Consider the following 13,204-nt stretch of genomic DNA (forward strand, 5'->3'; position numbering starts at 1 on the left):
AGATAGATTAAAAATATATGAAGGGAGTAGAATCTCCAGGTCTTTGTGAATGATGGTATCTACATACAATAGAGAAGGAGGTAAAGGATGATTCCTAAGTTTCAGTTGGGTAGATGGAGTTGTCAGCCATTGAAACAGGGAACATGAGATAGGAGAGGTTTGGGACTTTTGGGACAAAGAACAGTCCTGAGAGAGAAGAGTAGAATAACGATATCTCCTGTTCTTGAATAGTTTAATTGATTGTTAAAAGTATTCAGTGTGTACAGACGTTATAGTCAAGTCTTCGGCCTTTGGTTTCTTCCCTGGCCAGCCCGAGCTCCATGGCGTGCCCCTCCAGTCTTCTCTTACTCTCTTGTCCTTTCATCCTACAAGCCTAGAAAAATTCTAACCTTGGATCAATTCAACTGTCCACTTTTTCTGATCTTATACCTGGGCAGATAATCAGTGCTGGAGAAAAATTACACAATTGGACTGCCGCCACCGTCAATCTTAGTCTCCAACCTCAGCTCACCCCTTAATGATGCCTGGCAGTTACTTCACATGCCCCATGTCAGCAACCTTTCCAGTTTTCCTCAGTATTCGTCCCCCTCAAATCTTCAGCAGTCTTTACCTTATCATATCCCCTCTCACTCTTGCTTGACATCATAGCCTGTTGCACAAGATAAAACAAAAACTTTCAGGTTGGAACCCACTCAGAATCCTGCCCTGCCCCCTCCTCAAACATGTCTGCTTTGGGCCTCTGCCACCTGCTCTGATGGGCCTGGCCCCCCTGCCTGGCCTCCCTCTGCATCCTGGGCCTGGCCTCTCGGTGACCCTTCTCCCCCCGCTCCCCCCGCTCCCCCCAACCAGCCATCTTCCAATATCCAATCCCAGATCCACCCCCAGCAACCTCCATCTCTAGGCAGTAAGATGCATTCTGGAATTAGCCAGACCTGGCTTCTTCTGGCCCCAATTTTTACCTTGTGTGTGTTTTGGGTCAGTCACACCACTTTTGCACAATTCTGCATAATTCCAGCCAAACTGGCCCACAGTTTAGGCTTTCTGTCCTCTCAGTTCCTCACAGAGTGTCTGGCAAATAGTGGAGATTTATTACTGTTGGAGAGTATTCATAACTTGAGATATAAAGAGTATGTTGACATGTTAATGTTCACAAATCCACACTGCCTAGAGGAGCCCTAGGAACTAGTCCAGCTTAAAAATTTTGTGTAACATTTGCTCTCAGGTGAATAAAGTGACCATGTTCATAACAAGAAAAATATCAAAGGAATTTTCAAATGAATGTCATGTTTTTGAACCTGTTCCTGATTCTGCACAAGATAAACTGTGACAGCTCCACAATGTGGATTTTTAAACTCTTATGGTGCAATCAGATAACCTCTCCATGCTTCGTTTTTCTCGCCTGTGTAGTGAGGGGCCGATGTCCTTCTGGCTGTAAAATTCAATGAGTATATGGTCCTCAGTCATAGAGTCATACAGTTATCAGTTATTCATCAATCAGATAACTAAGAGTCTCAGTGGTCTAAGGGTAGCTATTAACCTGAAGCAAGCAAAAAATAAAACAAGTTAGGTTCTGGAATGAAGTTGGGTCATTTATAGAGACATGGATGGACCTAGAGAGTGTCATACAGAGTGAAGTAAGTCAGAAAGAAAAAGTAAATATCATATAATAACGCATATATGTGGAATCTAGAAAAATGGTAGAGGTGATCTTACTTGCAAAGCAGAAATAGAGACACGGACATAGAGAACAAATGTATGGATACCAAGGGGGAAAGGGGTGAGGTGGGAGGAATCTGGAGACTGGGATTGACACATATACATTATCGATACTATGTATAAAATAGACAACTGATGGGTACATACTATATAGCACAGGGAACTCTACCTAATGCACTGTGGTAACCTACATGGGAGGGAAGTCCAAAAGGGAGGGGATATCTGTGTGTGTGTGGCTGATTCATTTTGTTGTGCAGTGGAGGCTAACACAACATTGTAAAGCAACCATACTCCAATAAAAATTAATAAAACGAACAAACGAAAAAACAAATTAGTTCTAAGTATCAACGGTGACAAAAATGGCAGGGCAAGAGCTAAAGATAGTACAGATTAAAATAGGATAATCAGCTAGATTTCTTTGTATGTGAGTTCTGCCTTGTTTTCTCTCAATACACACGTTTGGAACCAAAAGACGTCTCTGACTTTCCTCCTGACTCTCCATTCCCAACCTGCCTCCACGTCTGTTATCAAATCTCTTGTCCCTTCTTTTGCTCTCCAGCAGCTTCCTAAACTGCTTCCCTCCTTCGCTGTCTCCCATCCAGGCTGCACACTTCTGCTGGATCTGATCACCGTGGACATTATACCCTAAAAACAAGCAAACCAACTCGCCCCTCAGTTGCTCCCTTTTATTTGCACAAAGAGAAAGAAACGTCAACTCTGACCTGACATTTAGGGTCTTTTATTTTGCCACAACATAGCTGGCTAGCATTTTTCTTTAATAGTTCATTAAGTTATACTTGGTTGTCTGTTACATGTAGGGTGTATGGGGATTGCATAGTCATAACAACCACAATTTGCAGTGTTAACGCTAGAACACAGGGGAAGAAATATTAGGATGTAGTTTTCAGTGTTTCAGTGCAAGGGCATAATCATTTAGCTCCTAGATTTCTTACTTTTAATATCCAGAGTGGATGTTGGATTGACATAGCATGGATTTCATGTAGTGATAGTGTTATAGAAGACTCTAGTGGTGAATAAGGTTTTATTGAATTAATTTACTTTATATTATTTCTTTTATTGTCTGGGAATGGACTTCTAAAAAAATTTGTTTTAGTCATGGGTAATATGGTCAAATCAGATAATGTTGCTTGTTTATTTTTTAATAAAAGTTTAATTGAGACCATTGTGTCTTGTAAGAGAACTTTGTGGTGCTGTCTTCTGGGGTTTCTAAAATTTGTGGATATAGACTCAAGATCACAGAAATATTAGCTCCCCCCAAAGAACCCAGGACTTTCTTATGACAGGTCCTTCTATTACTTGAGTTATGTGCTTATTGTCTGTTGTACCACAGTATTTGTTATTTACTAACTTAGAACCTAGGCCTTTCTTATGGCAGGTCCTTCTGTTACTTGAGTTATGTGCTTATTGTCTGTTGTTACCATAGTATTTATTTCCTATCTTAGATTGACATCTCTTCATATGTAAGTATCTCATATTTTGGACTAGACTGTAAGCTTCCTGTAGGCAGACACTAGGTCTTGTACTTCTGATGAATTGAAGGAACAGGGACTACAGGCGGCACCACTCCCAGGGACCTTCCCATTCTTGCCCAACTGTTTCTAAGGCTGGTATCCCACCCCTGGGTCCCAGTCCTCTAATGCCTCCACCAGAGACTTCCACCAGATGGTGCTCTTTTCCCATTTCTGTTCTTGGGTGTCGTGCCCTATTACCCTTTGCCCCTTGCCCATTCCTTCTGCAAGGTAGGAGATGGAACACTAGTAGGAGAAAGAGAATTAGAAATCAAGTGAATCTTCCCAAGTGAGAGAAGAGGTTATAGGAAATATCCAGTATACAGACTATTAGTGTTGTTCAGAAAAGTCATTTCCTTGGGCGTAAATCAGTCTTTACCATGTGGCTCACTGCTCAAGGTCAATTACAAGGGTTTTCCTAGCCTATTAACTTGCCGTTAAAGCCCAGGTGTCCATTTGAATTCTAAAATTCCATTTCTAATGCCAGGATAATACTTCAGTTTTAGTCTTTGAAGTCTGTTTGGAGACAGCCATTACCAGAGAACAGAGGCGGTCAAGAGGGAAATAGAGGTCTCTGGACACTGAGTATTGCAGATAGCCTATCCATTTAGAAGACACCACTGTTTTTGTATAAAAAACTGAAGTTCAAATGTGTATATCTGTAAGTCATCAAGAAGAGATTTGACTTTTTTTTTTTTTTTTTTTTTTTTTTTTTTTTTGCTGTACGCGGGCCTCTCACTGCTGTGGCCTCTCCCGTTGCGGAGCACAGGCTCCGGACACACAGGCTCCGCGGCCATGGCTCGACATACAGGCTCCGCGGCCATGGCTCGCGGGCCCAGCCGCTCCGCGGCATGTGGGATCTTCCGGGATCGGGGCACGAACCCGTGTCCCCTGCATCGGCAGGCGGACTCTCAACCACTGCGCCACCAGGGAAGCCCGAGATTTGACTTTTTTTAACAGGTGGTTTACCAAGACAGGGAATGTATGATAGGTTTTAAATTTCTGTAAGTCACAGGTAAAATAACACTTTTAACACTTTAGTTGCAAAAAATTTTCATCTAGATGTTCTAGATTTATAATATTACAGATGTTGGCCTTTCTGCATAGCTAGGTTTATAATGCCATTATCATCCTATGCATCTAACCCAGGGGGTCTTATCATTTTGGAGGCAGAGTTAGTCACATTTTTGGAAATCTGATGAAGTTTATGGACTCCTTTTCAAGAGAAAAGAAAACACATATTACTTTTCACCCATAATTTTAGGGAGTTCATGAATCTCCTCAAGCTCAAATAGTTGAGTCCATAGTTGACTCCAAATTAAAGACCTCTGAACTGATTACTCCCTGATACTAGGCTGTCTGACAAAACAATTATACCTTCTCTTAATACTAGATTTGTTTTCTATATTACAGCCAATAAAATGCAGTTAATATGAAATTTAAGAGCTTGGGCTCTGGAACCAAGCAGTCCTGGATACAGATCTTGGTTCTGCCACTTAATAGCTACATGATCCTGGTCAATTTGTTTGACATTCCTGAGTCTTAGTTTCCTCATCTGTAAAATGGAGATAATAATAGTACTAACCTCATAGGATTATGATGAAGATTAAATAAAATAATACATGTAAAACGTATACTTAGCACAATACCTAGCGTATCTTACTTGCTGAATACATTGTTTAACTATAATTCAGAAATGGAATTATTTTTCCTTCTTAGATATTTCCAGTAACATGAGGATAGTTACAGTTGTCTTACCTACTTCACCAGGATCTATCTAATTAGCTAGCTGAGTGGGCAAAGCTCTGAGTATTTTAATCTCAATAACCATGTTTATTGGTTAGCTCCATGGTCAAGAATTTGACACCCACCCTGAAACCCCAAACTAATGATTAAAAGTCAATAGCCTCATTTTTAGGAGAAATCTAATATTCTGTGAATCTTGAGTGGCAAACTAGAACAGTATGATTGCAATTTGAAAGATACTGAAGTATAATCTTAGATGGACCATATCTATTTCAGTCACCGTTTCATCCGTGGCACCAGAGCAAAGCATATAGAAGACATAAAATAAATATTTGTTGACTGAGTGACTGAATTCTGTTACAATAATAAAATGTCTTTAGAGAAAGAATTCATTTTGCTGAGTGTTTTTAAGTTAGGTTGTATTTTCAAAACTTTCCTCTTTTTAAAAAAAAATTTTATTTTTTTGGCTGTGCCGCATGGCACGTGGGATCTTAGTTCCCCGACCAGGGATGAACCCGCACCCCCCTGCAGTGGAAGCACGGAGTCTTAACCACTGGACTGCCAGGGAAGTCCCAAAACTTAATTTCTTATTAGAGTTCCTGTTCTGCATCTAGTCGCTAGGATTCGAAACTCGTCTGCCTTGATTACTAGCTGTGAAACCATGGGCAAGTTATCTCACCTCTTGAGGCCTTGGTTTCCTCATTTATAAAATGGTCATAATAATAGGGTTAGAGTGTGGAGGAAGTGAGTTAATATAAGAGAAGTGCTTAAAACAGTGCCCAACAATATGTTTCAAAAATCTTAGCATTATTATTATCATACTATTGCTACAGCTGCAGCTGTTCATCAAGACTCCCTCAATATTGTGGGTTCATTTTATATTTGCTGCACTTTTCCTTAAACTAAAGTTCAATTAAAACCTCTTTAATTAAAAAGAACACAAATAGCAAATTTTGTTTTGCATATAATGTAACCCTAAATTTTCAAGACTTTATTCTGTGCCGTAGACTAAACGCTGTGAAATATTTTTCTTCCATTTTCATTTTTAGAGGCACAAGTTAAGATGGATTTATTTTGACTGAATGTGAAGATCATCATCATCAATATGGTTGCAGCATTTTCTCTCTGCTCATTCTGTACTCATCTCTTTCAAGTTCCAAATATCATTTGCATGGACCTGGTGATGCTGAGTATGGATATTGCAGAGGAGTGATAGCTTCCCTTTCATATGGAAGCTGAAGCTTCAAAGAGAAGATTAAAGAAGTGTTTGTTCATCTATCTGCTCAGCCCTGATAGGAAATTCTTAGAGGCTTTTAGGATAAACACAACTCTGTGTGTGTTTGCATGCTTTTTCTTCTATATACTTCTATTATGGTCTTTGTATTTTGGTTTAAAATTTCTAGTTTCAGACTTGTTGGAGTCTTTGGTTAAGGCATAATTGTTTTCAGAGTGAAGGATGAGAATTGGAAGATGTTGGCAGGATTTGACTAATGCCTCCTAAAGAGTGTAGAATTCTCTAGTGTGGAATCATCTTTCCAGAGAATGTGATGAAGGCTATCCATAGGATATATTTAACAAGACAAGATCAAGACCTCAAATGTGTCCAGCAGAGAATAATACATGGCACTCTCCAGTGAGGGATGAGATTGCTCACCTTTTGGCCTTGCTTTTTAGAAGTATCCTCTGTGAGCTGTGGGATAGAGGGGTGTGTGTGTGTGTGCGTGCGCACGCACCCCGCGAACAGACTTTCTTTAGGGTTGTTACATAATTAATAGTTAAAATAAGAAGAGAGGGAAAAGAGGTAGGTTATCAGCATAGTTTTATACCTCTTGAGAAAGAAGGGAACTAACATTCCACTTCATGTCATTCCACATCAAGTTCTACATATGATTTTTATTGACAGAAATATTTAATTACAGTATCATCAAGAATAAAGCATATTCTGCTATTTAATGTCAACTAGGTAGACCTGCCACTTTATTGGATTAAATTTAATTTATCTGTTAAATTTAATTCTGTCTCCATAATCAGCCTTCTTAAGATATAACTACTATTGGGAGAAGCAATACTTAGTATATGTGAACATACAACATCTTCTTAACTAACAAGAGAAACCAGGAAACCAGGCCACTTTACAGTAGGTAGAGAAGGGAACTGAAAATATGTGTGTGAGTTGGAGTGGGGATTATGGGGGGAGCAGATAAAAGAAGAAATGGAGATCATTAGTAACATTTTATCTATTTAACAATTTGCCAGGAGTTGGCCCTTTAACTGCCAGGGCATGGCTAAGTTTTTTTCTGGGTCAATAAATGAAAACAACATTTGTTAACAAAGTTCCTTCTGTTGCCATCATTAACATTTTGGAAAGAGGAGTGCACACGCACAATTTGCACACGACACGCTAACACCCTAATTTCTATTTATATTGAATTAGAGTTTGGGTAATGATTAGAATCCGGGGCCAAGGCAATGCCTTGAAAGAAAATGGAAAAATAGGAACAGAAGATGGAAAATTGCTCACCCCTTTGATAATTTGCTTGATTAGCTGTGTTTTAGAGACAAGAGTTTTATGGAAAACTTTTCACAGTGGCCAGGTTCAGTGGGAAGCTGCACTGTCTGCTAGGTGGAGATTAACCCATGATACTAATATAAACAAATTATTTAAGTTTCAGACAGTTTCAACTTACATATGCCCTTAAGTCAACATGGATGCCCTTTCCCCCAGATGTTGCACCTTTACATTTCCCACCCATCTTTTTCTTATCCCCTCTCCCCTTTTCCACTGAAGATGTCAAAGCTGTTCTGAACTTTCCCTGCCCTCTCACCCAAGCATCTTACATTCCTTTACCTGATTGCTAGCCTAGAACTGTTCTGAGAAAGAACAGGAACAAGAAAAGTCAATCGCAAGGTTTCTTCACCTTCTCTTCCTCAACTCTGCTTATTTCCCACACATTCATCTCTGGATTATGGCAACACATTCCCCGCATATCTCCTTCCTCTCCATTTTCTGAATTTTTATCTTATAAAGAAATAACCTAGGTGCTCACTGGGCTGGCGTTCCTCCCTAAAGTAGCCACACCTTATTCCAGTCATGTATATACTGGAAGACACACCATTATCACCAATGTATTACCGTTTTCCTAATCTTTTTTGGATTATGAATCTTTTTAAGAATTTGATAAAAGCTGTGGACTCTCTCCTTAGGAAAAATTGCTTTTATACACATATACACTCATGGGAAGTCAAGGTGAGGATAGAAAAATGTTCTTTCTATTTAGAGACCTAGAGGTCACTATGTTCACAGCAAGAATTCATGTGTGGCGACTGTAAGCAAGATGGGAGTATGATGAGGAGTGAGTGGGAGGTGAGGAAATAAGGAGAAACTAGGAAACACTTTTGAAAATTTCACTGTGATGTGAAAGGAAAGAGGACAGCAGATGGAGGGATATGAAGGGGTGAGGGAAGGTTTGCTTTATTTTTCTATGATCATAAATGCTTAGGGAAAGGGCCACACTGAGAGGAAGAGGTTGAATTTATACAAGAGAAAATCGATAGAGAATAACGTAAGGTCCCTGTGAAGGCGGGAGGAAATGGAATCCAAAGTGCGATAGGCGTCTGTGGGTAGCCACTGTATATAGCATTGCTTCTGTTGGGGGAAAGCAATTTACATTTCAAATCAGTGACTTACCAACGATCCTTGCTGTTACTGCCATTTCATTTGGTGTAAGACTTCAAGGGTTGTCGGTTTTGCCGATCATTTCCCAAAATAAAAGAGGAGATAGAATGACAGAGTGGACTGCAAGAGCCCCAGTCTTGGCTCAGACACTAAAACATTAGATAACCTTGAATCAGTTGTCACACTTCACCTGTAAAATTAAGAATTTAGGCTAGAAGGTATTGGGGGATGTGTTGGGGGGGTGTTTTAGTTGTCATAACAACTGGGGGTGCCACTGGTTTTTGGTGCCCAGGACCAGTGATGCTGATTGTCTTGTAATACACAGGACAGGTTATCACAACAAGGAATTTTCCTGCTCAAAGCCTGCAGAGTTCCTTGTGAGAAACCCTGGACCATGGCTAGGTAACATTTTAGGACCTTTCCAGCTCTCAAGTCAAGCTTACATAAGGTGGTACAGCGAGTTAAATGTCCCTTTCAAGCCTTTAAGTATCTTTCAAATCTCAGGGACAGCCCTTTGGTTCTTCTTAGAGTAGGTAGTGGCTTTGGCTTGTTATTGGCTATTTAGGAAGCTTTTTGGACTGGGTGCTAGAGCTCCCATATGCCAACCAAGATTGAGAAATACAAGTTTGGCTCATCTCCATTCTTTTTCCTTTTATTTCAGGTACTTTTGGAATTTTCAGCCCCAAGGTGAGTCCTCTCTGACCGTTTATGGTTTTATACTAAAAATGTGTAGATGGTATTGTTTACTTCTGCATCTCCTAAATAAGCTTCTCCATAGAGTGTCATTAGCCATTTCTGAGGAAAGTTAGTGGAGTGTTTAATTAACCTTCACGCTGCTGGGCCCCCCTGCCCTGCTTTTGAGCAACAAGAGGCCCTGATGCTTCTGCCTTCTGAATGGATTAGTGCTAGATTATTTTATAGGACCAAAGCTTTAATATGCCTTTATTCCTTGAGCTTAGTTAGATGCCAACAGGATCCACTGGCATTCAAATAAAATGGTGGCCGAGTCCATAATAAAAGCCTTGGCGGGGGGACCCAACTCAGCTAATCCTTCATTTGCTCCAGAAATAAATTCCAGTATGTTACCTCCTCGATCACAGTGCCCTTCTACACAGGCCGCCTGTCTGGCAACAGAAAAATGTCAGAAATGGAGTAGTGTTGAAATTCCCACTAGAACACTGTTATCACATTTTAATATGAGCCTCACTGCAGCCTCAGTGCTTCTAATTGCTTTCAAACCATTGTTTTCCTGCTTTTGCTGGATGAACCCAGCATCTGGCATGATTCTAAACAGTACAACAGACAGCTGTGTGCAAAATTGAAAAAAAAAAAAAAAGACAGGAATAGAGCACATTTTTAAAAGGTTCAAAATTGAAATTTTTTTCTGAATTCAGTTTGAGGGGTTGTCTGTAAAGTATATGCATTCTTTATTTTTAGTACACTGGTTGAGAATGTCAGAAACATCATTCTGAATATTATCTCAACTTGTTATAAATGGGAGATTTTTATCTTCTCAGAAAATCACAGAGTTTTAGATTAAACTTGAAAATCTAAAATAGCTTTATGAACTATTTTGCTCTATAACATTTTTTAACCAATTGCAAACTTTTCCAAAATTTTTTATTCTCTTAACATTGTCAGTGTATCCAGTCTCAGTGAGCAGTAATAGCTTAAAAAATTCAAACTGTGAGTAATGATACGAATTTTATTAAAGTTTAAATTTTCCTAGCTCATACTTTCAAGTCTATATAAGGTTTTCTTTAAAAGCAAATTTTAAGGAATAAAAAACTTTTAAAGCTTTTAAACTCTTGTAAATTAAAGTCATAGCATTTATAATATTTTAAATAATGTGATATGGTGTTAATATATATCTCACTCTCCTAAAGCATTTATGGCTGAAAACATAGATTGAGAATGGAGAATTATATGTAATAATGTAGCAGTTTGCTTTGCAAAATGTGAAATATGTTATTCAAGGAATGGCCCTATAGTTCAGTGTTTAACAGATGTTAACCAAAATCCACAGGGGGCAGAACATGAATGTGAACTGGCAGAAATGAATGCAACTGTGAAGGTAGAATTTCTTACCTAAAGGAGAAATGAAGAATTAGTGTCAGAGCTGTGGTATAGTAATGTGTTGAGAAGAGAAGATAATTTTGGAGCTTAACACAAGGGACTGTGTGGTGCTAAAAAGACAAAGGACACATCTTACCAAATTCTTCGAATAGTGGTATTGTAGTCACCTTCCATCATAGGGCAACTTCTACACAGTCTTTCTCTCTTAGAAAGAGAGCAGAGGTAGAGCAGCCAAGGGGACAACTGAAAAGAGTTTATTTAGAGCAGAAAACTATATTTACTTCTTGACAATGATTGGATATCTGTAGCAAATTCTTTCCTCATTTGGAAGTAAAGGTAAGGAAAGATCAAATAGTAAAACCCATATTTATGTGTCTTGCCCCCAGCTTTGCTCCTCCCCCTAAGACGTTTTCTGGGGATAGAAGAGGAAGGAGTATCTTTTACCTTGCCCCTCTGAGCAGATCTTAGCAGATTGCTTGCTTTTTTTTTTTTTTGGCGGTACGCGGGCCTCTCACTGCTGTGGCCTCTCCCGTTGCGGAGCACAGGCTCCGGACACTCAGGCTCAGCGGCCATGGCTCACGGGCCCAGCTGCTCTGCAGCATGTGGGATCTTCCCGGACCAGGGCACGAACCCGTGTCCCCTGCATCGGCAGGCGGACTCTCAACCACTGCGCCACCAGGGAAGCCCAGATTGTTTGCTTTTGAAATGTAGGGTGGGTGGGAGCAGTAACAGGTCTATATAAGGTACTATATATAGGACAATTTAGAATTATGAAAAGAATAGGAATATGTAAGAAGAAGAAGAGATGGCAGAAGGATTTTAAGAGCCCTGGAAGACTAGGTAGTATTGGGAAGAAAGTGAGAAAGGACAGAAATGGTGGCCCCATACTTTCCTAGCATTTTTATCTATGGCAGGAACCTTGTGCAGGAAGATGATGGGATGAATTTTATTAACTCTGTTCATTTGCCTAAATACACATTTGTGTTCTTCAGGATATTTGGACCAGAGTCTGGTGCCTAGAAAGAAAATAGTCCTTAATTATAAAAGATCTCTTATTTATTAATCTCTTTATTAGCACACATTTAAACATCTGGTTATATAAGTGATGAGTTGACATAATGTGCTGCAAAGGTAACCTTTAAAGAAAGATGCTTGGGAGAGGGGACTGCCTAGACCTAGAGAAGGATTTCCAGCAAAACGTTTCTTATCCATCATTCCATTCAATCCCAGGTTTAATGTGATGGAGGAGGGATCATTGAATAGTATTAGGGAGAGTTTTGTCCCTGTTCTGGAGAAGAAACACGGCATGGTAGAAAGAACATGGACGTTGAGGCCTGACAGACCTGGGCTCAAATCCCACCTGTACCATTTAGCTAAGGTTATGTGAACTTAGTACGTTGCTTCATTTCTATGAACCCTGGCTTCCTTATCTATAAAACGAGAATGTGCCAGACACTGTGCTAAGTCCTTTACATGCATTATCTTATTTAACCCTTAGAACAGCCCTATGAAATAGGTACTGTTAGTATACCCATTTGATAGATGTGGGTACTGAGGCATAGAGTAGTTAAGAGAATTGCTCAAGACCATTCCCCTCAAGGATTCTAACTTGGTCAGTCTGACTTCATAGTATATACTCTTTTTAGAAAAAATAGCAGCTTTATTGAGATATAACTCACATGCCAAAAAATTCACCCTTTATAAGTGCACATCAGTGGTTTTTAGTATGATCACTGAGTTGTGCAACCATCACCATTATCCAATTTCAGAACGTTTTTATCACCCCAATAAGAAACTACATGCTCATATAGTTCCAGAGCCCGATATCTTCATTGCTGTATTTTACTGGCTCATTGCAGGGTTGTCACGAGGACTGGTAGTAATACGTTTAAGCCCTAGCACGGTACCTGGACATGGTGTAGTTTCTGTTTATGGTTGTGTTATTGGTAATTCTTTCCCGCACATTTTCACCTAAATTGTCTTATTGGTCTACTGTCAACTTCCTGAGTGAAGTTCATTTAAAAATAATGAAACAGGAAAAAATATATATAACCCAAATAATTTATTACTTTAATGTAGAAGGAACATAAATGAAAGAGTTCTTTTAATGGGCTCAAGTACAATTGTAAAACATGGGAAAGGCTTTTTATTTTTATTTTTTAATAAGATTGAGATTCCTTTGACAATTCAAGTCCTGCATACTTTGAGAACTTTTTCTCTACTTAAATTCACTTAAAGTTACAAAGAAAATTCATTGGAATCTTTGCCATGGAACTTTTACCATTTCAGCAGTCAGATATTCAAAACATGATATTTGTCGAATTTCTAAACAACAATATTAGTTTTACCTTTTTAGATATGATAACAAGAGCACTTGATGGCATTGAGCATACTACAGTTTTAGTTAGAAAAAATTTCAATTGCAAGGCATAGTGTTTACAATTTAAAATTTATTGCTATA

General features: G+C 39.2%; 1 protein-coding gene across 1 annotated transcript in view; it reads left to right on the forward strand.

Moving 5' to 3' along the window:
- The window catches only part of SKAP1 (src kinase associated phosphoprotein 1), a 269,272-nt gene that overhangs the window by 44,357 nt on the left and 211,711 nt on the right, over positions 1-13,204 (forward strand). The window contains exon 3 of the mRNA XM_060081646.1: positions 9,329-9,354. Within this exon, the coding sequence (XP_059937629.1) occupies positions 9,329-9,354 (26 nt within the window). The remainder of the gene's footprint in view (positions 1-9,328; positions 9,355-13,204) is intronic.

The sequence above is a fragment of the Mesoplodon densirostris genome, chromosome 18 (assembly GCF_025265405.1).
Source record: "Mesoplodon densirostris isolate mMesDen1 chromosome 18, mMesDen1 primary haplotype, whole genome shotgun sequence".
Classification (NCBI taxonomy): Eukaryota; Metazoa; Chordata; class Mammalia; order Artiodactyla; family Ziphiidae; genus Mesoplodon; species Mesoplodon densirostris.